The sequence below is a fragment of the Phaenicophaeus curvirostris genome, chromosome 3, assembly GCF_032191515.1.
Source record: "Phaenicophaeus curvirostris isolate KB17595 chromosome 3, BPBGC_Pcur_1.0, whole genome shotgun sequence".
NCBI classification, from domain to species: Eukaryota; Metazoa; Chordata; class Aves; order Cuculiformes; family Cuculidae; genus Phaenicophaeus; species Phaenicophaeus curvirostris.
The window spans coordinates 37,967,365-37,994,015 of NC_091394.1; the positions used below are offsets into that span (position 1 = coordinate 37,967,365).

A 26,651-nucleotide genomic window follows, 5' to 3' on the forward strand; every position below is an offset into this window, starting at 1 on the left:
AAAGAGAGAACAGAGAACATACAAACCATGAATCATCTCGTTTTGTTATCAGTCATTTGGACACTTTGGTGATGGATGGATGAACAGATCGAGACCAGAGCTATGAGCCAGCTTGGCAGCTGGCAGGTAAGTCCCTGGAAGCTCACCAAGATGCTTTCTCAAGAATCACATCTCTATTTTACAGGTTTTATTTTGCCAAATCATATCCTAGAATATAAAATATCTTCTTGAGACAATAGGACTTGAGCATTATGCACTCAAGCATACATCATCTTTCAATGGAATTTAAGCGTCTACCTACTTGTACATATGCTCAAGTAGGGATCTGAAGAAGGATGCTTTCTTCAACAGGAAAACAGAGAAACAGCTCTTACAAGACTTATAAAGAGCACAGCAGAGCTGAAAATTAATGATGTGCAGGTGATGTAAAAATGAAGCAATAATAGTGTGTATCTATGGATCCCACAAAAATACCAAATAAACTAAGTTTCCAGTAAATCTTATGTCATCCGTCTCTTAAGAATAAATGAAACTCTTGCATGTCTGCTTTGCCCATGGATGCCATCTGACAGGCAAATTAAAAGCATTTTGTTACCCTGGAATGGAGAAACATTGAATTCAATGGTGTCTCCCTACCTTTCTCTCATATATCTCCTAAGTCATGGAATCATAGAATGGTTTGGGTTGGAAGGGACCTTAAAGATCATCTGGTTCCACCCCTGCTGCCACGGGCAGGGACACGTCCCGTTGGACCAGGCTGCCCAAGGCCCCATCCAACCTGGCCTTGAACCCCTCCAGGGATGGGACAGCCACAACTTCCCTGGGCAACCTGTGTCAGTGCCTCACCACCCTCACCATGAAGAATTTCTTCCTTATGCCTAGTCTAAGTCTTCCCCTCTCCAATTTATAGCCATTCCCCCTCATCCTGTCATGACAAGCCTTTGTACAAATTCCCTCCCCAGCTTTCCTGTAGCCCCTTCAGGTACTGGAAGGCTGCTGTAAGTTCTCCCCAGAGCCTTCTTTTCTCCAGGCTGAACAGCCCACAGTAGTGTGCTGTGCTTATGGGTCTGGCAACATTTGCATTATGAAGCTTCTTTTTCTGAATTTATTATAACCTGGCCAAAACATTTGCTTCATGCTGAAGGGTGGCTTATAGGGACTGAGGACAGTTTTCAATGTATTCATCATTATAAACATAAAGTTTCAGTAGCACATGTTGACATAGTCTTATTAAAATATGAATTCTCACTAACTTTGGGACAGGGAGGAGGGAGGCATGTCACAATAACACATAGGAAGGAGCTTTGTGAGGCTCTTATTTTTAATGCAGTTTTATTTTTCAGATATCGCTGTGAATAATTTTGAACAGCCTTCTGAACGTAATTGTCTGTTAAAAATTAAGTTGTCTGCCTATTTTTCTTCTTCAGTAAATTAAAATTATTCATAAAAAGAAATATCAGTTATGCCAGACTTGTAATTTATTTTCTATTTTAATAATGTTAATATGATGCTTGACTCACTGTTTCTCATGTATATAGATAGCTCATAGAGAGTGTGTGTGTGTGTGTATTTGAAATTCTGTAGGTCTCTTGAGAGGGTAACAGCTTTTCTGGGGCTGTAGTCTGCACACACATACACACACAGATATTTATACATACTTCCCCCCCAAGAGAGCTATAGTATTTTAAATTATGCAAAAATGCACATGTATATTTATATTTGCCAGACAGACCAAGGGTGTAAATTGACATCACAGATATAGGTGTGGAAATTGCCTACATAAAGTGCTGTAAATTACCGTATGAACAAGTTTATCCCTGTCACCTTTTGTTTGCCTGTTGTTCAAGGAAGAGAAACGATTTCACACAATATGATCAGTGAAGAGCAGCTGTGGACATAATTCTATGCAGGTGTCCAAAAAAGAAGTGTCTATCCACTGACTGTAAAACAGTAACTTGTAACAAATGATCCTGCTGCATATTTGATGCCTCCTCCTCTTCAGTGCTTTGCTCTGCAGCTCTTTCAATAGCCATCTTGTGTCTTTGTATTTAGTGTTGTCACACTTTTTTTTTCATTTATGGTCTATGTGAATACAGAAAAGCCAGGCTCATTGGAACTCATTGCTCTGTACAACTACCTAAAAGGAGGTTGTGGAGAGGAGGGTGCTGACCTCTTCTCCCAAGTGACAGGGGACAGGACAAGAGGGAATGGCCTCAAGCTCCGCCAGAGGAGATTTAGGCTGGACATTAGGAAAAAATTTTTCACTGAAAGGGTAATTGGACACTGGAACAGGCTTCCCAGGGATGTGGTTGAGTCATCTTCCCTGGAGTTGTTTAAGGGACGGGTAGATGAGGTGCTGAGGGGCATGGTTTAGTGTTTGATAGGAATGGTTGGACTCGATGATCTGGTGGGTCTCTTCCAACCTGGTTATTCTATGATTCTATGAACACAGATTTTTTTAAAAGGTGTTTCAAAGGGTTATCCAAGATGTTTTAGACTAGACATAAGGAGGAATTTCTTCACTATGAGAGTGATGGAACAGGTTGTCCAGAGAAGTTGTACTTGTGGATGTCCCAGTCCCTGAAGGTGTTCAAGGCCAGGTTGGACGGGGCCTTGGGCAGCCTGATCTGGTGGGAGGTGTCCCTGCCCAAGGCAGGGGAGTTGGAACTAGATGATCTTTAAGGTCCCTTCCAACCCAAACTATTCTATGATTCTGTGTTTCATTCTGCTGCTCGCACACTAGGAGTGTGAAGCAAAGAACTGATAAAGGGCAGAAAGAAGCATGAAATAATGCTATGACAAATAATAACACTTGGGAAACAAAACCAAAAAATCTACAGTGATCAGCACATCACTGTCTGTATTTAAAAGCAAGGTTAATGTCTTCCCATTGCTTCTGACCCAAAGCTCTTTTGATCATGTTTGAACTCTTACATTTGTCTTGGGACATTTGGAGAAATAGCAGGGGACAGCCTCAATCAACACTTCCTTTGATGTTTTTATATGCATGAAATTAAAATTCAAGTGTGTATGTGTGTGTTATAGTAATGCACACAGCTGATGGATTAGATTCATTATTTGTTGTTATTATTTTTTCACAATATCTTTGATGGACAAGATATAATAAAGCCCTTGCTGTGCAGAATTTAGGGTCTAAACTGACAGAAGTGTAGCAAGTAGGTATCTCAGAAAATTCCAGAGAAAGAAGTTTATATTATTTGGCATCATATTTTAGTCAAAATGGGTTGGAATGGTTTCTGGGTTTGTGTGGTGTTTTGTTTGCTTTGAATTTGGATTTTTTAGAGTAGGAAATATGGAAGAAATGGGTCTTTGGGGAAGAAGTATGAATTAGGAGTGGGATTTCTGGACTGGCATGTGGTTGAGAATGAATTTCTATCCTGACAGTATGCCTGTTAAAATATCACGCTTTGCGCTACTAGTACACACTGCAATGTTTAGATCAAATTTTCTAGAGAATACCCTAAAGGAGTATGGAGCTCAGTTAATAAGCAAAGTCTGAAAGACTTGTTGAAAAAAAAATCAAACTGAACCCATATATTGCTAGTTCATATTATTCTCAGAGAAGGAACAAATCTCGGGAAAGCAATTTCATCAGCATTCCTAACACTAAGCAGTGGCACAGTTCCTGTGAAGACTGCTCCAGAAATGACGTCATTTTTTCACCATGACATCCTGGGCGACTCAGACTGGCACACAAACCCTGCACAGCTGCCCCGACCAAATCCAGTTGCATATGTAGCAAAATAAAGGCTCCAGTCAGAGATATGAATGGTTATTCACCCATGTGCAAAAAGAAATGCAGTGTGCCAGGCAGCAAACAGCAAGCATCATACATTCACTGATGAGCAAAATTATAATGGGAAAACCACAGGGAACGATGTTGGTAGGAAATGAGCAAAGACTGGGGGTCTGTTCCATTAAATTTGCTGGTTCCATCAAGGACACTGACAAAGCTTACTTCCCGTGTACAACTCCAGATGTCCATGAAACACTTTTTCCCCAATTTTTCTTTCACATAAGCAAAGAATGGCATTGCCACTGACACACCAGAGATGGTCGCTGGTCTGCTGGAGGTCTGAGAGGAAGAGAACTGAAGTGGTATAGCACCGTTCTGCCTCTCTGCAGTGCCAGCTGCCCTGGAAAGACTGAAGTTAAAAGTTTGTGTTGGCCATTGTGTTCCCACAGCTGGCTCTTAAGCTCTGGAATATGACAGGCAAGATATGCACAGGTCACACCAGCTTTAGAGTTTGTCTTCATTACATTTGGAAGGAGAAGGGGCCATTGTTAAGGAACAGAAGAGTATAGAGACATCTTTGATCCCCTGCCTAGACTGAGTGAATTAGCTAAATGGTGAATATCTCACATTATGCAATCATTATTGTTCATCATTGTGACAAGCCGGAAAGAGCAAACATAATAATTAATACAAGGCATTGTGGTAATGGCATCATGTCCCAGCTTTAATTTGTTTAAAGCAAGCTTCTGTTTTATTTAAGTAACTCCCTGATAATTCTGTTAAATCTTCTGTTTTGAATCAGCACTTAGAATAGAGACATCTTGTGTCCTCTGGCTGAAAAGGCCTTAGAGGTGGGAATGTCTGTGTTTGTATGTTTGTGTTACTCATTCTCCATCCATCAATATCTACTGATTGTAGAGCACAGCTATGACTGAATATTTTCCTTGAAATATCAGATAAAATTATCTAGCTAAATATTATTGTACACATATGCTGCTTGTAGATGAAAACATTAATTTATCAATGTAACGCTCAAAGAAATATATTGAGCTACTTCTCTTCATTTTCGGAAATGCAGTGGTGTTTTTCCAGTTGAACAACAGCCACTAGCAACAGTATTCTACCTGATGTGGTTTCTTTTATGAGGAGATAGTAGTGCTCATTTTCAGCATGAAAATTGCAATTTCAGGTTTTATCCTGAAGTATCACATATGTCTGTATTTCCTACATTATATAGTAATGTATTTAGAAGCATTGAAGCATAGTGTGTGAGCCAGCACACTCCCTACTCTATAACCCTTCCTGGAAGAAGCACTGCATGTTAGACCTTCTTTTGAAAATCAGAATCATAAAAAAAGTAATATATTATCTGAAAAAAGTAATATATTATCTGAAAATGTGACCATTCATGTAAAAATACATACATATAAAATTTACCTTTATTTGATAGTGCAGTTCATGCATCATGCAGATCAAGTAATCAACAGTCAGTCTTGTTTGTATGATTTTTTTAATATTTGTTCATAGTTTTGGGAATGTATAATGCATAGAAACCCATGGAATGAAGACAGGTGTAAGGAAATAGTGTTAAGTGCCTTTGTTAAAACTGAGGACACTCCTTTAATGTCCAGCCTCCTGCTAGAGGCAGAGAGATGACTGAAACCCTTAGGGGTGCCTAGAACCCAAGATATGACCCAGCTGGCAATTCCATATAGCTAAGGGGTAAAATGTCAAACACACTCAGAGAGAATTTAACAAGTCTTATAGCCAACATTTCCAAACAGGTATGCTCCCAGTTAGGGATTGGGGGGGTTTTACAGAATCACAGAACAACCAGTTTGGAAGAGACCCACCGGATCATCGAGTCCAACCATACCTATCAAACACTAAACCATGCCCCTTAGCACCTCGTCCACCCGTGCCTTAAACACCTCTAGGGAAGGTGAATCAACCACCTCCCTGGGCAGCCTGTTCCAGTGCCCAATGACCCTTTCTGTGAAGAATTTTTTCCTAATGTCCAGCCTAAACCTCCCCTGGCGGAGCTTGAGGCCATTCCCTCTTGTCCTGTCCCCTGTCGCTTGGGAGAAGAGGCCAGCACCCTCCTCTCTACAACCTCCTTCCAGGTAGTTGGAGAGAGCAATGAAGTCTCCCCTCAGCCTCCTCTTCTCCAGGCTAAACAACCCCAGCTCTCTCAGCTGTTCCTCATAAGGCCTGTTCTCCAGCCCCTTCACCAGCTTTGTTGCTCTTCTCTGGACTCGCTCCAGAGCCTCAACATCCTTCTTGTGGTGAGAGGCCCAGAACTGAACACAGTATTTGAGGAGCGGTCTCACCAGTGCCGAGTACAGAGGGAGAAGGACCTCCCTGGACCTGCTGGTCACGCCGTTTCTGATACAAGCCAAGATGCCATTGGCCTTCTTGGCCACCTGGGCACACTGCTGGCTCATGTTCAGTCGGCTGTCAACCAACACCCCCAGGTCCCTCTCCTCCAGGCAGCTTTCTAGACCGACTTCTCCTAGTCTGTAGCACTGCATAGGGTTGTTGTGCCCCAAGTGCAGGACCCGGCATTTGGCCTTGTTAAACCTCATGCCATTGGACTCAGCCCAGCGGTCCAGCCTGTTCAGATCCCTTTGCAGAGCCTCCCTACCCTCCGGCAGATCTACACTTCCACCCAGCTTCCAAAGTAGAATGCTGTGAGAATCTGTGTCAAAGGCTTTACTGAACTCCAGGAAGACCACATCCACAGCCTTTCCCTCATCCAGCAGCCGAGTGACTTTGTCATAGAAGGCGATCAGGTTAGTTTGGCAAGACCTGCCTTTTGTGAACCCGTGTTGACTGGGCCTGATCACCCGGTTCTCTTGCATGTGCTTCATGATGACACTCAAGATCACCTGTTCCATGACTTTCCCTGGCACTGAGGTCAGACTGACAGGCCTGTAGTTTCCTGGGTCCTCCCTGCGACCCTTCTTGTAGATGGGCAAAAAAACCTATCTTTAAACTAGCTTATTTTCTCCAGAGCAGCCCTGTGATCTGTACTGACCTCAGGAGGCAGATGTCAGTGTTTGTCAAATCTCTCATATACTCTACTCAATTTACTGTGCCTTGTGCGGCTGTGAAGATCTTCATCATTTCATGTGTGCTTTGTGTGTGAAGTAGCAATATGCATGGTGTGAGAGGTTGCCTTGGATTTGCCCCCTGAATTGTTAAAAAGGCCAAGGGTGATATGAGTCAGTGCTTCACTGTGAGTCAGGCTTTGAAACAGGTATCCAGAGGTGTTGTGGACCCTCCATCATCACTAGAAATATTCACAACTAAAATGGACAAAGCCCTGAGCAACTTCAGGCCTGTCTCCACTTTTGTTAACAATTAAAACAGGAACCTTGTAACAATGGGAAAGGGGTATAAAAGCAGCTGTTGATGGCATCCAGATTTGGAGATCATGAAGATAACCGCACATGCCTGCATGCAGCTTCTCAGGACACCCACTTCAGGAGACAGGTCAGTGAGTAAATCCTCTTGATGCACAGAGGTGGGACAAGATGAAGAGTTTGCTGTTAGCGCCTAAAGACAACAGAAAGGCATATCCAGCAGCAGCACGTCGTTGCCAACATAAAAAGAACCCAAGCTGAGGATGGGCTAACTGGCATCCCCCTCCACTATGTCATTGCAATGAATGTGTCTCTGTTATGAATACTGGACAGATTATTTGGTTACATATGGCTTAGTGTTTGTGAGTACATGAATTGGAGTGAGATCAGCACCCTCCTGTTCTGCCAAGTCTCACATTGAGCTCTACTGAACTGTTGGTACACAGTTTTGCAATATTGTTTTCTAGACTTCTGAGGAAGTGAGGTTTGGACCAGAGGACCTCCACAGATTCCTTCCAGTCTAAGTTCTGTGATTCAGTCACTTCAACACAGGAATTAGGGGAGTATGTTCCATGGTCTCCACTGCAGAGGAATTAAGATTAGTGTAGTTTTATGGACCTTTCTTAAATCTTACATTTTTGTCTTCATTTTTTCCAACTACCCATGACCTCACAGGTAAAGATTAAAGATTTTTGTTTTCTTTTTTAAAGGTGGATTTGAGTCATCCAGGCATAAGGGGGAAAAATCAAACAAAGACAAAAACTAAAGCTTTTTCAGAGCATAAAAGTTAGTTTCATATTCCTCAGAGGGGTTATTTTGACTATCTGTTAAATAATCTTGCACTTGAAAGAGTTCCATTCAGTAGATCTTTTTGATCAGAAGGCTGTAAACTTCTGAACTTCGGGGAGCTGGGATTGAAATGTCATCTCAGTTGTTGACTGAGACAGGATCAATGTGGATTATGTAGCGACTTTAAAAAGATACAGTGCCCAGACTGAACTCCCTAGTTTGCAGACCTCATCTTGTAATGTTCTCCACTGGGCTGAGCTGCATGAGGCTGGAGCCACAATTAATCTCTCTTATTTGTCTCTACAATAATGTTGCTGTGTGTATAGAACAAAGGCATGTTACTCAGAACCATGCATGTCCGTCAGCTGCACCGCAGACCAGTAGTTGCGCTTGTGTTTTTTAAAGCACTAAAGGATCTGCTGTGAACCTCATCTCCTGGAACTCCTTGTCCAGCCTTTACCCTTAATAGAATTTCCTGTTAAAAGAACCAAGCCATTTGTCATGGTGGTCTTCTGACAACTGAGGAAGTAAATGTTGTAAATGCATCTCTTCCCTACATCACTCTCTTCCCTCCTCCAATCTCTTCTGTTGTTGTTCGGGTTTTTAATAGCTACTAACACTTGTGACTGCACTTGATAATGAGAGAATTTGGTTATACAACAAAAAAAAACCAGTTTTCTCCTGAATTTTACTTTGGCAAGTTCTCTAACATTTCACTGTAGCTATTCCAGTGGTATCTCCAGCATTAAAATTACTTCCATGGTTTGTTTTGTTCCTCTCCTGCTTTATCATTCTGTTACTATTTATCATGTTCATTCTCATCTGTGTGGTGAGCAACAGAACCCATATCTCTTTATTCCAGTTCTTTTCATATTCAGGTCAGTACCAAATTTTGTCATTTACTGTTATGTAACAAAATATTTTTCCTTACCTTCCACCTTTGCCTATCCCTTAATACTTTCTCACTGTGATTTCTGTAACTTGTAACATACGACTTGTAACCTACTCTTTCCTAGCTGAGTTGACACTTCCATTTCTTCTGTTCTCCTTATCAAACCCCTTGTATCTCTTTTTGACTGTCTTCCTAAATCATATAATTATGCATCTTTGAAACTCCCCACAAATTCACCTTGTGTATCAACTCAAACTTGTTTTTATTTCATTCAGACTTGCTCCTCCTGTGCATGCTTTCTGCTGTGTTTCTTAGCATGCCAATTTAGAAACCATTTTTCTTACATTTTCTTCACTTGCACTTACCTCCCTCTGCCCATGCTACACATAAAACTCTTCCAGATTCAACATACCACTGCCCTCTCTTTTCTATGATTCAAAACTCTTCTGTAAGGATCCCAAGAATCTGAGACAGCAATCTTGTAAATGGTATTCTGTGCTCAGCTACACACACACAACATTAGTAACTCAATGGAATTGAGCTCAGTGGCTCTTCGCAGGAATAAGCAAGAGTAAGATTTTTTGCAGACTGCTTGGAAAGGAGAATGGTCATTTACTTTGAAAGTCCTTTTTTGTTCCATTTAGATCTAGTGCTAGATGATGTGGTTATTAAGGTGTCAATGCAAGATATCTTATAGTCTTTAAAGACAATTATGTATAATTAGTTTCCTTTTCTGAATAGCTAAGTTCAAATATTACCAAGTGAAATGGTTAAAGATTGCGACTGACAGTGAATGAGAGCTAAAGTTCTTTCAGAACTCCAAGTGTAATAAGCCAGTGGTTCCACATGCTATGTTCACAAAATATGAGGTATATCTGAGGCTGTAGTGTCTAATTTGGACATGATACCAAGTCTGTGTGAGCATATCAAATACTTCATTCACATAACGTTTGATCAGTAAGTCCTTCAGACTTGATATCCTGCCAATGGGGCTGCCATCATTTGTGTATTCATAAATACTCTCCTTGAGATCTTGTCTGCTCCTTTCTGCACAACCCAGTGTATTAAAAGAAGTTTGTCTTTTTGGGTAGGGAACAGCATCCCACAGTTTTTATGAATCACTTGATGCCATTGTAGTTCTTTACTGATGGTGTTCCTACTGATGATGTTCCCTAGTTAGAGTTATGTATTATAAAGCACAGCTATTTCCAAGATGTGAGAATTTAAAAAAATTTTTTTTTCCAATAATAGAGCCAAGGAGAAATTAATTGTTGTTTGTGTCAGTCTCCCAGTCAACTCAATCTGACTTTTGCCTTAGCAAGGATCACAAATTTAGGAATTGAATAAATGAGACAGTAACAAATTTTAGAAAACATCAAAAAGGTTTTTATTCTATGAAACAGAAACCAAGAAAGGATACAGTGTTATTATAGTGCTTAATTCTACCCAGTTTCTCCCTGTTACCCTAATAAACAGGAATTTTGTCAAGAAAGGCATGTACATATGTCCTAAGAAATGTTTGGATCCAAGATTTCATTTCTGCTGTCATGTTCCAATTTAATCTTGGTGAGGAGGTTTGATGAACTAATTTCTCAAGTAAAATTTTTCTTAACACATCTTTAGAACTACAGGCTAGCACAAGGAAAGCAATGAGAAGAAGATTTTGTTTTTTCCAGCAGAGGGCTTTTTTAAGACAGAAACCAATATGATCTGTTCACATTATATTTGCAATCATTGCATCTTGTTTGGTTGAATCACTCTTGATTTACACAAGAGTATGTGGTTTACAGTATCTTTGTCTGATGAATTATCAATATCATAGAATCATAGAATCACCAGGTTGGAAGAGACCCACCGGATCATCGAGTCCAACCATTCCTATGTCCTATTGCCATTTTGCTGATCAAAAAGCTTTTAACCACTCCGGCCTAAAAGTAAAGAATACTTCTATTGCTGCACTATAGCATAAATTGCATCACGGAAAATGCTGTACAGAACTTTTTATTTTATGGAGTTGAGTGGGATCATTGAAAGCTAGAGATCTGGGCATGGACAGCATGATATCCTACTACCTTTTGCTGTTGAAAAAGAATGCTTAATTAACAAGGCAAAATTGCCACAAAGACTGTCTGAACTAAATCAGAAATTTCAGTCTGAATCGTTTGGTCAGAAGAATTTCACCAAGGGGTAGGCATGTTCTGGCATTCTTTTCCCAGATACTCTTATTCAAACCAGTGGGACTACACAGATAGCTCTCATTTATCTGAATACATGCACTGCACTCAGTATAAGAAAGCAGATTTGTCCTTAGAAATCAGTCTTAGGTGTATATGTAGATTTTTTTGCTTGTTTATTTAAAGCAATAACTGTTTGCCTGCTCAACTAATCCGCAATCTACAAACTTCTTTTTGCTTACAGTTTGGTCATTTGACTTGATCTGGTATGCGAAGCTGTCATTGTTGCTGTGTGATGGGTTTTTTGCAGCAGTCATTTCGTCTGGTGAATCCACTTAACATAAAATTCACTATTTAGGCAGCTGCTTCTCCCTTAATCCACCTTTGTCTAATGATCCATCCATCTAGCAGTGTTCTGTGAAGGCTCATCAGAAACAGGGTTCTCTCAGGGTAAAATTCATGGAAGTTAAAATTTTTTTCAAACCTTCAGTTGCAGCCTTGCTGCTTCAAACATGCAGGACATTACTGGGAATGCCACAGCTTTCAAAGGCATCTGTACGGAGGAATGCAGCCAGAATGATGCGAATTGAAACATTTGCATGAAGTTTTGAGTAAGTGGAGATGAAAGTCTCCATTTTTTGTGGTTACCGATCCGCTGAGGTACCCACTTCCAACTGAGATGTATGTAAGCTGGGAAACTCTCAGAATGAAAGATAAAACTTTTACTGCCTTCGAGGAGATCTCCTATCATATTTCAAAATGCAGTCTTCTGTACGTTAACATCGTACAGTGACTGGTTACAGGTAGGCAAGATATTGGCACAGCTTGTGGGAAATGGTATGTAAGTTTGGCTGAATCTCCCACAAACCAGATTAGTTTAGCTAATCCCGAACTAGATGCTTTTATAGCTAGGTTGCTTCCAGTACCAAATCTGGCTCAGTTATATCAATACTGCACTAAAGTTTAAAGTGTGGATGTACTTGCTGTTGTAAAACATATAGAATCATAAAATAACCAGGTTGGAAGAGACCCGCCGGATCATCGAGTCCTACCATTCCTATCAAACACTAAACCATGCCCCTTAGCACTTGTGAGAAGAGGCCAGCTCCCTCCTCTCTACAACCTCCTTTCAGGTAGTTATAGAGAACAATGAGGTCTCCCCTCAGCCTCCTCTTCTCCAAGCTAAACAACCCCAGCTCTCTCAGCCGTTCCTCATAAGCGCCTGTTCTCCACCCCCTTCACCAGCTTTGTTGCTCTTCTCTGGACTCGCTCCAGAGCCTCAACATCCTTCTTGTGGTGAGGGGGCCAGAACTGAACACAGGATTCAAGGAGCGGTCTCAACAGTGCCGCGTACAGAGGGAGAAGAACCTCCCTGGACCTGCTGGTCACGCCGTTTCTGATACAAGCCAAGATGCCGTTGGCCTTCTTGGCCACCTGGGCCACTGCTGGCTCATGTTCAGTCGCTGTCAACCAACACCCCCGGGTCCCTCTCCTCCAGGCAGCTTTCCAGCTAGACTTCTCCTAGTCTGTAGCTGCACAGGGTTGTTGTGCCCCAAGTGCAGGACCCGGCATTTGGCCTTGTTAAACCTCATGCCATTGGACTCAGCCCAGCAGTCCAGCCTGTTCAGATCCCTTTACAGAGCCTCCCTACCCTCCAGCAGATCCACACTTCCACCCAGCTTAGTGTCATCTGCAAACTTGCTAAGGGTGCACTCGATGCCTTCACCCCGGTCATTGATAAAGACATTGAACAGGGCTGGACCCAGCCCTGAGCCCTGGGGAACCGCACTTGTCACTGGCCTCCAGCTGGATTTCACACCATTTACCACCACTCTCTGGGCCCGGCCATCCAACCACAATTAATCTACCACAATTAATCTACCATAATTAATGGGACATGCCCTTCAGGGTGCACTTTCTAAGGGTGCACTTTTTGAGAGCAACCTCCAGAAGCAGAGAGAGGCAAATATGAGCTCTTAAGTCCTCAAAGAATGCTGTAATCTATTTGACTCTGGAGAAGAGACTAGAACTGGATTTTATTCAATTTCACAGAGAGCTCCTTCTGCCAAGAAGGCGAGCCCAAGGAAAAAGGTGGATTTTAACTTGCTACAAACTATGCATCCTGTGTTTGCAGAGATGTGGAAAAAAGTCACAGATTCACTGTGGGTACTATTCTTCCATTTGCACTGATTATTAGTGCAATACTTATAACTTTATAAAATGTGGTCTAGCAGGCTAAGAAACAGCAATATTCTGTAATGGTGCTTCAAACATGGAACTTTCCATGGAAAAGCAATTGCATAAATAAAAACTAATGCTTCTTAGCTTCCAAATAGATACTACATTGCTATAGTCTCTTTTTTTTCTCTAGATTTTCCATTCTTTGCAAATTGTATGCGTTCAGCACACTGGAGATGAAGACATAGTGAAGTATGTGTTATCCTCTAATGTTTAGTAAATAAGAACACTTACAAATTCATCTTTCTAGTATCCCTTTTTGGAAAAGAGTCTTATGTAGTAGAACGTTCAGAAGTTTCTTATTCACTTGCTTAAGTAAAAACAAAGCAGAGGAAATTAATTATTTGAAACATTTTAAAGATAACTGTCATTTATGATATCTGGTATTTTAAGATGCTCTTGGTTATATTTCTGTTCTATCAACAAAATATTTTCTTAGCTAGTAAAAGGCAAGAAACGTTTTTCGTTTTGTTTTTCATTCCATAAGCCTCAGCCAGGCTACCCATTTGTGATACTGTACATAAATCCTGATATCCTTGGGAAAACTCACTGAAAAGCTGCTGTGTTGATGTTGGTGTTTTATTACATAAAGCAAAATTCAAAACTCGTTACCGTTCTATTTTCTAGTTAAGAAAATGCCAGTACCTGGTCTCAGTTATTAATTCACAGTAAGCCAGGTAAATAAGCTACTATAATGACCCTCTATGGACTCTATTGCTGTCTAAATCTTTAGAATTCCATTTTGTGTTTTCCCCATCAGTTCTGTGATGATTGTTTTTTCCTTTATTTCTAATTAGTTTGATATGCAGTCTGGACTTCTGAGTATGTTTTGATTGCTTCCAAAATTTCTGAAGCAATGCTTTCCTCTCTTGGATTTTGTGGTTTAAATATGCTCAACAGGAACACTTCAAACATTTTTATTTAGTTTAACCTTTGAACTGTTGTAGTTACAAATGACGTAAAAATGTTCTAAGTCTGCTCAAAGCAAAGACAATTTGATACTCTCCATTGAGTTTGTGAGACTTGACCAGTTCAACTTTTTTAGATGATGGAAAATCTGGAAACTCCAGGTTGTTCTTGCCCCAAAACAGAATTAGGCAACTCTTACTGAAACACATTTTCCAACTGCTTTACAGATTCAGATTAACCAGATTTACACTTGATTGGGTTATCTGCCGTTATGGCAGTAGATTTTAGCAGAAACACATGAAGGAGATATGTTGCATTCTTAACTGGATTTAAATACATATCTGCTTCTTTCTGCTCCTCTTCTCCAATGTGAAGGGCACTCCAGGTCTGACCAAGCTCCCAGAAGTAGCAATAGTCTCAAGGCAATGCCTGCTGACCATGGTGCCTTCGGAAATACCCAAAGAGTATCAAATTTCAGCTTATCCTCAGCAGATTCCTGTGTACTTCAGGAATGGCGTAGGATGGTATGACATATACATAGTAAGTAGAGCCAATTTTTTTGTTGTCCAGTGTGGAAAATTTAAGGTCCAGTGAGGGCTAACTCTTCAAAGCTAACTCTCAAGGGGACATTGAGACTATCAATGAAGAGGATTTCTCTTGGGAAAGCGATCCTACAAAAGCAGTTCCTTACAGAGTACAGTCTTTGTATTATTGCTGTATATAGAGTGTCAGCCCATGTGGATTCTGTTCTTCATTTGAAATGCTCCATCCAGTAGCATTTAAACTCTTTCACTGACAGTTCATAATGTGTTTAAAAAAATACCACATTTCACTGCTAAATAATGTGTTAAGAACAGAGCAATTCACACCAGTCTCCCTGAAGTTTAAATCCTTTATAAGCATTAATATGAGTTCAGCAAATCTCAACAGCAGAACAGTCCAGTGGTTCTCAGACTAGTGGTGTAGCCTTTTATGGATCTCTGACAGTCCCAGAGCATTCACAGCAGTCATAAAGATACCTCCAGACCAACACTTAAAACTGCTTCTTGAGAGGATTCCTGTATTCCTTTATGGTATTACATAAAAGTTGTGCGTATCATTCAGCACAAATGAATTAACTCCTTTCATCTACCTTTTAAACACATGCAATTTTAGTCATGTACCTGTGTCTAGAATGAGAAGTGTTCATGTTTTTTGTAGTTTTGTCATGTGTTTGCATGCAGCAAACATGCAACTGTGAAGCCCTGCTAGGCAGACATTTCTGTTATATTCTTGTGGAATTGCTGTAATGCTGTTTTGTTTTCTGCAGAAGCACTCAAATAAAAAATAAATAAATTAACTACTAGCAGATAATTTTCTTTTGTATTTCCCAAGCTATTGGGAAAATAATCCCAGAACAGAGTAGAAATGAAGCCGTACTTCCTGCTTTCTTCGATTGTCATTAAAAGCAATCCGTCTAATATGTAGGTATGTTTAACTGGGTTCCTTCTGTTTCAGACATTTTTGAGGATATGACTATGTATCAAGATTTTACTTTGTTTTCTATTTTATCTCAATAGGTTAGTGCAAACAAATGTATGCAGACAATAAGTAAACTTCACTATGAGTACTGCTCAGTATAATCCTCCAATGTTTTTATTTTTTGTTTGCACTAACCTATTCTGGGATTATTTTCAACTCCATTAGGACAAAGCTAATGCAACACTTACTTTCTTGAAAGTACTTTTCTTGAAATCTTATTTTGAGGGTTAATTGGAACTTATTATAATGCATTAAAATTATTCCCCTGTGTGAAGACAAATTTCTTACTGAATGATGTAATGAAGAGGAATTTTCTGTAATTTTGTCTCACCTGGTGCCTCTGCAATCATATAATACAGAAAAAATATCCAAAGAAAAATAATTCTTTCATATTTTTGTGTTCTTCCATATACAATATGGAGGAACAATATCACAATATCTTTGAGTACAGCAGTAATTTATATTAAAAAAGAAAGATATTTGCTTGTATTTCTGGACTTATTTTAATTACTAACATTCAAACATGCAATAGCAAGCAAAATAAGGAGTTAAACTCTATGATGTTATCTTCACATATTCTGAAACCTAATACAAAATCATATTGACTTTTAATACTGCCTCGTTTAAAGATAAGTGCTAGGCATATCTGTAGGTCATACAATTAAATATTTATGCCTATGTTAAGAAATACTAGGAAGCTTTTTATTTATTTATCATTTTTTATCTTTTCAAGTTATATTCCAGAATCAATGTCCTACGGTCTGCTTAGTTCTCAGGAGCTTCTAAAGGACACAGACACTAAAGCAGAGGAACAGAGCTCTCTCTTACCTGAGAAGGCTGCTGAAATCCACCTCTACTACCAAAGAGGAGAATGTTTAGTCTTTCCCTTAAATAACAGTAAGGTCATGAGTTCTGTCATGAAATATATATGTATATATTCTTATTGAAGGAGATAATTTTTTTGTTACAGAGTCATAAAGGGAAAGCAATAGGCAGCAAGAAAACAGTACAAGAGAAAATGCTAAAATAGCCCAAGTAAGCAAGTAAACAATCAAAAATTATTTTAAAAGGAATGAATTTTATTATTTTAAAATTATTTTAAAAGGAATGAATTAGTTTAAAATGAACAACTAGTGTATTTTCAAAAGTAAATGTTACCATTTTAAATATAAATATCAAGCAATCTCTTTTTATTTATGGATTCAGTGCAATTAATAGCCTGTTTAAACTGACAACTATTAAGAGATCTCTGTCCATTATTACTTTCATTCTTAAAACAGCTACAAAGCAATCCAGAACCATCAAATAGTCATTCAGCATATTGCTATATAAACAGCTCATGAATCTTATATGAGGGAAAAATTCTTCATAAGTAATGTTGGAATAGGTTTTGCTTCTACAAGTCCAACTTGGAATCTGTTTTTTTTCTACATCATAGTTTTAAGATTCATACCAACACTGTAGTAGCCTCTAGCTAGAAAGAAAGTCATTGAGGACAGTAGGTTTTCAATAAGGCATTCAATATTTATTCATACCATTTTCCACTACTAACTAACGCATAATATGAATTATTGGAATAACAAAAAAGTATTGCAAATGGTATTGTTAAAAGTAAATGGAGTCTAGGGGTCTTCATTATGCACATGCAAAGGATGTGGAAAGTACTCTAAGAGCCAGTGTCACAGTACCGAACAAAGGGAACCCTTTCTTAGATGAAAATATCCCTCCTTACTTACTGGGTGTAAAATAATAATAATAAAAGAATATTAACTGTTGTTTGTTGGGCTTTTTTTTTAGTATAAGATGGCACTTTAGTATTTAGTATGATTTCTATGTGATCATTTAATATGACTTCTCTTAATAAATTATCAGAGACCCATGAGCCCTGATATGAATATGAAAACCTATGAATTTCTCTATTTTGTATATTTGTGACATTATTGTAGAGAATTGAGAGAGAGATCAGGCAAGGACTCTAAATATAACAACAACTTCTGATAAAAATACTTCTATTTTATATTAGTCACTTGTGAAGCAGTCAATAATACACAAATGTTTGCTCTATGTGTTGCAGGATTCCTCTTCCATGCATAGTTATCGGAGAAATAGCTTCATTATATATCCCATTGAAAACTATGTTTTCATGAAAATAATTGAGTCATTTTTCATAGCAGTTTATACAGCTGACTGTAAAGCAAGCACGGATCAGTATGTCACATTCTGTGGTCCTTGTGCAAAGTCTCACATTGACTAGAATTGACAGGGAAATGCCCATTGTTAAAACCCATCCAATGTTATCAGAAATGTGGTATGAAACAGGTTGGATATGCAATAGCTGCAGGCACTTTGAACACAGTCTATTCAAATGTCAGATTAGTGAAGCAGTTTGGGAGTTTTTGTTGCATTGTGCTTAGCACAAGCTGGAAAAATCTAGGGTGATGGTCATTTCCTGCTGAGTCAGAATGCAGCAAAGCTGCTGGAATGGGGATGCAGTGATCCACAGGAGATGGTTGCTTTCCTGGTCTGTGCTGGAGAAGAGACTGCAGTTTGGAAAAGTAGAAGTGATCGAAGAGTTTCTATGAGTTTTGTGAAGGAAAGTATTTTGATATGATTTTAAAACTCTTCTTTCAAAGCACAGTTTATCTCCTTAACTGCTTTGCTGTTTGGGTTTTGTTGAGTGAATTGCTAACATCTCTGAATATGTGGTTGCTAGAAGAGATAGCACTTCAGAGTGTTCAGCGCATAATATTGAAAGAGGCTTAAAATCAACAACAGATCTGTAAAGATAATTCTGGATTATTTTACAGGAATATTTTTATTAATCGAGGTTTACCCAATATATTTCTCAAAGCAGATATATTAAATATGGGTATTTCCATCCAAACCAGAGAAGTTGGACTACTTCATCTCACTCAGAGAAAACAGACTGAAAAGTGTCCCAGCTGTATTGCTGCTCTACTAATTTTGTTTCCCTCATTTCCCACCAGTTTTTTGCCCATCTGGAGAAGAATAAGAATTTCTTTCATTCCCTGCAAGTGAACCTTTGCAAGAAGTTCTTTTTCTTGGAAAGTAAGTTTATCTGTATTTATTTATCTCTATATATTTTTTTCCTTCTCTCTCTCCTAAATAAATATAGCTTGCATTTGGGAGAAATTCTTTGAAAACCTTTAAAAATACTATATATTGGCTAGCTCCATGGATTATTTCTTACAGAAGTTAATTATTGATCTCATGTATTTGTTTTAAGTCATATATGAAATATTGGGAAAATCCCTTCACAGAAAAAAAAAAAAAAGTGTGAGAGATGAATGATAAAAAGTGTGAAAAACTGAGCAAGGATGATTTTTCATTAGGGAGAAGCACAAATTTCCCATCCAATTGGCCCTGTCAGCATGACATGAGCTCCAATATTGAGAGTTTCATCTAAAACTAATTGCTTTTGGCCTCTCATAAGAACACTTTGTCTATGCAGTGTTTGACAGATGAGTGGGCCATGACGTGTTGCACCAACCCATTCACCTTTCTTTTCGCATCTGGGAGGAAAGCTTGCAATCTTCAGTTTGCAGCTAGCAGTGATTCATAGCAAACTGATCAATGGACAGCGATCTGCTTGGCCTGGTGTGGTCCATTGCACTCTCTGCAGCTATGCCTGGGGTCACACACAAGAACTTGCTGTTTATTCAGTCTGGTTCTTTGGGCAGCCTCCTCTTGCTCTCAAGGGAAGAGATTCCTCCTGCTTCTGTGACTGCCCTCCAGCAGTGGGGACTGCTGCCGATCTTCTGCCATCTGGAAAATGCCTCTCTTGTCTTCAGCTTCTCTCCCTTTCTAGTAAAAGGGTCAAGTAGAGGACATTGCAAGGTATTGTACGGATGGCATTGGGAAGGGGAAGAGAGGGAGTCGGAACTCAAGCAGCAGCAAAAACATGAAGTGAACAGGAGTGATGGTTTCAGTACTGCAGTGGTTGCTTAGACAGAATTCTTAGAGAAGATAAATGCTTGTCATAGTATAACAGCTGTGCTTGGTCTTGGATAGACTGCAATGGGTGCTCTTATCATCTAACAGGTCTTGTTTGTTTACATTTTGTTTGGAAAGCTGCTATGTGCTACGTAATAGCCACAAGAATGAGAAGTTCTGCTATTTCAGTCCCATTAGATAGGTTCCATGGAAGACAGAATAGCAGGTATCTAGGCTTTCCTGTAAAAAGGAATTAATATATTAAACAAAAGAATTATTATCTAGGAAAGATGTTTAGCTACATAAGCAATTGTCAGCTGATTCCTTATTCAGTAAGGAACAAACCTTCTCAAACAGATCACATAAAGTGAGTTCAAGATACCAAAACACAGAATTATAGAATAATTTGGGTTGAAAGGAGACTACAGCAAGGATTCTGTCCCCTTTGCTCAAAGCACGGCCTAATTCCAAGGTAGAGTGGCTTGAACAGTGCTGCATCCAGTCAAGTTTTCAATGTCTGTAAGGTTGGAGATGTCATTTTCACCTCTCTCAGCACACATTCCAGTGTTTGAACACCTTGTGATTTTTTTTTCCTAATATCTAATTGAAATTTCCCTAGTTGCATCTTCTCTCTGTTGCTATCAAACATGCAGGTGAGACACTTCGATCTGAAACCAAATAAGCCTAGGTGGAAAATTGGGCATAAGGAGTAATTTAAAGTCATGAAAAATATCAGAATTAACAAAAATTAGCACAATGCTTAAAAAGTTAACATGGGACCTCACTTTAATCTCAAGTCAATAGCAATTTTATATGTGAGTTGTAAGAGATTAAACCCATCATAGGATTTGCCCTTGGGAGTTTTTACTTGACTGCCCTCTGGATGTCAAGGTCAGAAAGAACATGCAGATTGCAGCTTAGTATTTGAAAAATCGCGAACATTAACAGAGTATTGGAGCATATAATAAGGATATTCTTACTCATGTCATAAAAAAGTAGCTCAAAGAGAAGATGAAGACAAAACACAAACACACAAACACAGTCCTTTTCTTCTACTTAGTAGTGTAGCTTCTCTTGCTTACAACACACACAACAAGAAGTATGTCAACTACTGCCTGTTTGATGGGGGACCAGGATTCAGAGGCGCAGCAGCTAATCTATTCCCTGCTTTGATTCCTTATTGTGCCTGCTTACAGTAAATACTCACCTGGGAGACATTAAAAAGGCAAGCTAGAAAATCTTTGACATAAAGTAAAAGTTGCTTGCTTGAATAGCTGGACATATTTGTCAAGAAATGCCTCATTTTCTCATGAAATAGAGCTAATTTGAAGTAAAATTTATTTGAAATCCTCAGCTTTCTTATATTGTTAATAGGTCTCTGATTAGAGAAATATTTAATATATGTGATGTATATAGCAGGACAGCATTAGTCAAGCTCAAAAAGGTGTCAGTTCTCAGCAGAGAAAAAATCAGCAGGGAAGTAAGTATTGAGAAGGAAATATAGAAAATTCCCTAAGAAATTAGTTAAGCAATAAGACAGAGGAAGCATCTAAAATCACCATAGAGCTGAGAAGGTAAAAAATGTATGAATAGCATTAGTAGGAATCAGTGATTAAATTTTAATTTTCAAAGGAAAAATGTATAAATTAAGAATAGGAGTAAGCAGTTATCACACAAGAACACATAAGGAGAAATTCAACATCAGACCTTAGCCAAACTAAAAAGAAATTGATGTTTTATTACTTATGAATACGTTTTTAAAAAGACAGTAATCTGGGAGGAAATGTTGATCTGCATGAGGATAGAGAGGCTCTTCAAAGGGATCTGGACAGGCTAGATCAATGGGCTGAGACCAACAGGATGAGGCTCAACAAAACCAAGTGCAGAGTCCTGTACTTGGGACACAACAACTACATGCAGCACTATAGGCTTGGGGAAGAGTGGCTAGAAAGCTGGCAGAGAAGGACGTGGGGCTGTTGGTTGGCAGCCAACTGAACATGAGCCAGGTGGCCAAGAAGGCCAATGGCATCTTGATTTGTGTCAGAAATAGCATGTCCAGCAGGTCCGGGGAGGTGATTCTGCCCCTGTACTCAGCACTGGTGAGTCTTCACCTCAAATACTGTTTTCAGTTTTGGGTCCATCACTACAAGAAAGACATTGAGGTCCTGGAGTGTGTTCAGAGAAAAGCAACAAAGCTGGTGAAGGGGCTGGAGAACAAGTCTTATGAAGAACAGCTGAAGGAACTGTGGTTGTTTAGACTGGACAAAAGGAGGCTGGGGGGAGACCTTATCATTGTCTACAACTACCTGAAAAGAGGTTGTGGAAAGGTGGGTGTTGGTCTCTTCGCCCAAGTAATAGGCAATAGGACAAGAGGGAATGGCCTCATGTTGCACCATGGGAGGTTCAGATTGGAAATTAAGAAAAATTTCTTCAGCGAAAGGGTTATTGAGCACTGGTAGAGGCTGCCCAGGGTGGTGGTTGAGTCACTAGTCCTGGAGGTATTTAAAAGACAGGTAGATGAAGTGCTTAGGGATATGGTTTTAGTAGTAGACAGGTATGGTTGGACTTGATGACCTCAAAGGTCTTTTCTAACCTCAAAATCCTGTGATTCTATGAAGAGAGAAAGATGATAAAAGTAGCTCTTTCTTGTACAATATGTTTTTTAAAAAAAGTTTGAAAATAATTTGTAGAATAGCTTACAACAGTAACTACTATAGGATGGTCATTGTGTTCCCAAAAGGAGCTAACGATCCCAACTTGGCAACTGGGACATTGGTCATCCCAAGGAGTTGTTACTCCTTGTATTAATGCCAAATTTGGCCACTTAAAGGGGATAAAATCAGGAAAATAGTTTCATTTTGAAAACTGATTCAGGGAGAAGTGATCCATGTCTGAATAGAATTGTTTGGAAAGTAGGATGTGTTTTGTGAGGACCTGGAAATATTCATGAGCACTATAGACAATAAAATGCAGAGATTTTGTAATTGGACGTTTTCAGAGAAAGGTCACAATTTTCCAAGAGAAGTAGACACATTTTCTGGAAGATTTTTTATCATTGTTTTGTTTGACTTCTTCACTTTTCAGGTGCTTTTCCTTCTTGTAGGCTGGCATCTCACTTTTTTAGGCCCATTTTGTGGTTTCTTCATCCTTTGGAAATTTAGCACCTCATGACTTTTATATATGCTTAAAAGTCATCTAAAAGATAGTATTTTTGGAATAAAATAAAAAGAGTAGCAGAAATGGTTAAGGAAGCACATAGTGTAGTGAAGGATAAAGGATTGGTTGCAAGATCTCTAAAAGATGTACTTTTTGTCTCTCATAAGTTATTTAGTTTGTACACTCTGAAAGTTATGCATCAATATTCTCATGTTTGCCTTGCCTAACAGAACACACCACAAATATAGTCAGAGTACAAACAATAAAAACAAAAGTAAGGCAGAGAGGAAAACTTTTAAAGCATGAAAGAAAGAAGTTGGAAGAGGCAGGAAAACAACATTAAGAAAAGTGAATGGGAAGGGAGCCATGTTTGTTATAAATTCTTTGAGAAATATAGGGGTTTTTTCATTATGTTGTAGTGCTTTTTTTCATCACTGCATTTTCTGAAGTAGAACATCTTTGTTTTAAAATCCAAGAGGTGAGTTTTAGGAATTATGTTACTTACAGAAGCTATATTGTGTCGAAGGTTAAGAAGGAATGGAAAATCCTTAAAGCGCAGTAGGAACAAGAGGCCCATGAAAGAGACTACTGTGCCTGATGGCTGGTAGGTAAAATGTTTTGACAGAAGGAGCACATTGCTTAGAAGAGAGAACTTCCTGCCTGATTCTTAAAAAAAAGGACAAAGATCTGAATGCTAGGAGCGAGTAGAACCTTCCCAAGGAAAAGGGAAAGGAATCATAGAATCATGGAATAGTTTGGGTTGGAAGGGACCTAAAAGATCATCCAGTTCCAACCCCCCTGCCATAGGCAGGGGCATGCTACTAGATCAGGCTGCCCGAGGCCCAATCCAACCTGGCCTTGAACATCTCCAGGGATGGAGCAGCCACAACTTCCCGGGGCAACCTGTTCCAGTGTCTCACCACTCTCATAGTGAAAAAATTCCTCATTATGTCTAGCGTAAATCTGCCCCTCTCCAGTTTATACCCATTCCCCCTTGTCCTATCTCTACAAACCTTTGTAAACAGTCCCTCCCCAGATTTCTTGTAGAACCTTCAAGTACTGGAAGGTCACTATAAGGTCTCCGTAGACCCTTCTGTTCTCCAGGCTGAACAACCCCAACTCTCTCAGCCTGTTGAATCAAAGGAATCAAACATTTACTAAAATTAATTGTTGGGAAACAAGTTTATTGAAATAAGCCAATTTTTTCACATCACATGTGCCTGATAGTTATTGATAATTCAAGAGGCAGCTGGACAAAAGTGCTGACCCCCATCATTTGACTGCGGCAAATTTCTTGCTGCTCTAGCAGTGATGGAATGAGTTTGAAAGCCTGCAAAGTGGAACGCCACACCCATTTCTGTGAGCAAGCCTATGCCTGAATCTGGAGGAAGCTTTTATCTTCAGGATGAAAGAGCTGCTTTTGTAAATGCTGGTAATTATTGGTCCCCAGAGTACATGGTCCCAGTTAATGTTTTGTTTATTATACATGGACTGTTTCCTGAAGTTGTGAAAATGCACAATTACAAAAAACAACAATACATTATTTTAAGTGAGGCTGACAGGTCTGATGGCAGAATGGGAGCACAGCAGCACAAGCGTGCCACAGGCTTTTTCTTAGCTGAGGTGTGAAATGGCTGTTACAGCCATGAAACACTTGAAAGACAGTGCATCTGGCAAATGCCCGTGAGAGACATGTCAGCCTTCACTCTAGCATCCACGCTTTAAAGAAGACATTTGTTGCAAGCTAAAGAACTCTCATTGTTGTAATCTGTTTCCAGCAGCTAGGTGGAGACAGAGAAATGAGCTGCTCCACAAGCAGCAAAATTAAGAGCCTTAACTATTCCAAATTTGACCTAGGTCTTCCATACCCACTGCACACCCCAAAGTGCTGTATTTCCCCACAGTATCACCAGCCTCCCCCTGTATTGCCCTCCTCGGTGCCTGTTCAGAGCAGAGGCTGGGGGTGTGCTGGCTGACCATTGCTCTCCAGAATAAATGGTAGTCATAGAACATTAGAGACATAAATGCCTCTCCTCTACCCAGCTGCCAGTGTTCACGACTTTTGTAGAACCTTTGTTATCTTTGGTACTTCTGCCTCTTTGCTGATTTGTTTGAAATTGGACAGCAGGTTCATGCATTAACAGAAAGACAGAAAGCTCCAGGGGTCAGGTCTGATTTCCTTAGGAAACCAGAGTTTAAACAGTCACAGATCAGTGATTAGGTTGCAACTTCTGCTGAGAACTTCATGGGCTGAACCAGTCAGAGTTGCAAGTCTAAACAAAAGGTGTTGACCAAGACAGAAAGTTTTGTCAGTACAACTGCTATGTAGGCACATGTGTCACAGGAAAAAACTGCCTTAGAGGTAGTTTTATAGCAGAGGAAGCGAAGCTTGTAAAAATTGAACTTGTAAAAATTTCCACCTGCTACAGGTTTTTCTTTTCTTCCACAAAAAAATCCCTATTGTCTTTTTCAGATGGATGCCTGGCTCAGAGTAAAGGAATCACAGTGCACAATCCCTATCAGAAGCTGAAAATGGATGATGCCTACTGATGGTTTTCAACAATGTCATCTCCTCTTTTCCTGTTTGAGATGTGTTATATGATCATCAGGAAAAAAGCTCTAAAATAAGCCAAAGTGACCTCTTTGTCCCTCGACTCCTCTTTCTGCAAGTCTAAAAAACACCAGAAAAAATGACCAGTCAACTACCAGAGGAGTCTGTGGAGACCCAAAGCTCAGATGAGCTTGAGTGCAAGATCTGTTACAACCGCTATAACCTGCGACAGAGAAAACCAAAAGTGCTGGAGTGTTGTCACAGAGTATGTGCCAAATGCCTTTGCAAGATAATAGACTTCGGTGATTCCCCACAAGGAGTCATAGTGTGCCCATTTTGCAGGTTTGAAACATGCCTGCCAGATGATGAGGTTAGTAGTCTTCCTGATGACAACAACATCCTTTTGAATTTAGCTTGTGGGGGAAAGGGAAAGAAATGCCTACCAGACAACCCAACAGAACTGTTGCTGACTCCCAAAAGGTTGGCGTCTCTGGTTAGCCCTTCGCACACCTCTTCTAATTGCCTGGTTATAACAATCATGGAAGTACAAAGAGAAAGTCCCCAGACTTTGAACTCAACCCCCGTGGTGGAATTTTACAGGCCTACGAGTTTTGACTCTGTTGCAACTGTGTCCCACAACTGGACAGTGTGGAACTGCACATCTTTGCTCTTCCAGACCTCAATTCGGGTGCTAGTGTGGTTGCTAGGGTTGCTGTACTTTAGTTCCTTGCCTTTAGGGATTTATTTACTGGTATCTAAGAAGGTCACCCTTGGGGTTGTCTTTGTGAGCCTTGTTCCTTCGAGCCTTGTTATTCTCATGGTTTATGGCTTTTGTCAGTGTGTTTGCCATGAAGTTCTAGACTGCATGTCATCTTGATAACAAATGCAGTAAAATAAGATGTAATGGCACATGTGTAGCATAGTTGATTTATCCTGTCTTTGTATTCTTATTTATTCTTATTACTGTCTATCCCACTAAATGGAAGCAGTGTCCTTAGTTATATGGTCCTTTTCTTCTACTTAATTTTATTCCTACCCTCTTTTTTTTAAGCTAAATAATAGAAATAATTTACATGCTGATTTTAAAAGGCCAAGTTGTAGAAATGGATAAAGCAAACTTGCCAAACTTGGTGCCTGCTGCTGCTGCCACTATTCAAATGAGTAGACTTTTGGCTTTCTATGTACTTGATCATGTCAGTCAAGGCGATGGGTCCACCCTCAAAGAAATTAGTACAACAGGCACCTTCCAGGTTGAAGTACAACATCTCTTCATGTGAAGCATGAGACGTTTTGGAATATCTGCTGGGTTTCATTCATTATAATTTATAGCAAATTACACCACTTT

At 39.6% G+C, this 26,651-nt stretch overlaps 1 protein-coding gene across 2 annotated transcripts; it reads left to right on the plus strand.

Moving 5' to 3' along the window:
* Positions 1 to 26,651, plus strand: RNF182 (ring finger protein 182). 2 transcript variants are annotated; one of them, XM_069853717.1, is made up of 3 exons: positions 24 to 126; positions 18,633 to 18,714; positions 25,229 to 26,651. In XM_069853717.1, exon 3 carries the CDS (start codon positions 25,446 to 25,448, stop codon positions 26,181 to 26,183), a length of 738 nt encoding a protein of 245 aa, XP_069709818.1. In that variant the 5' UTR covers positions 24 to 126; positions 18,633 to 18,714; positions 25,229 to 25,445; the 3' UTR covers positions 26,184 to 26,651. The 2 variants fall into 2 exon arrangements, 1 of the variants encoding a protein (XP_069709818.1); XR_011337169.1 differs by lacking the exons at positions 18,633 to 18,714; positions 25,229 to 26,651 and adding an exon at positions 7,590 to 7,717 and having other exon boundaries at positions 1 to 126.

Excerpts from the sequence above, each read along its gene's own strand:
- RNF182 (XM_069853717.1), top strand. The coding sequence starts at position 25,446 with ATGACCAGTCAACTACCAGAGGAGTCTGTGGAGACCCAAAGCTCAGAT.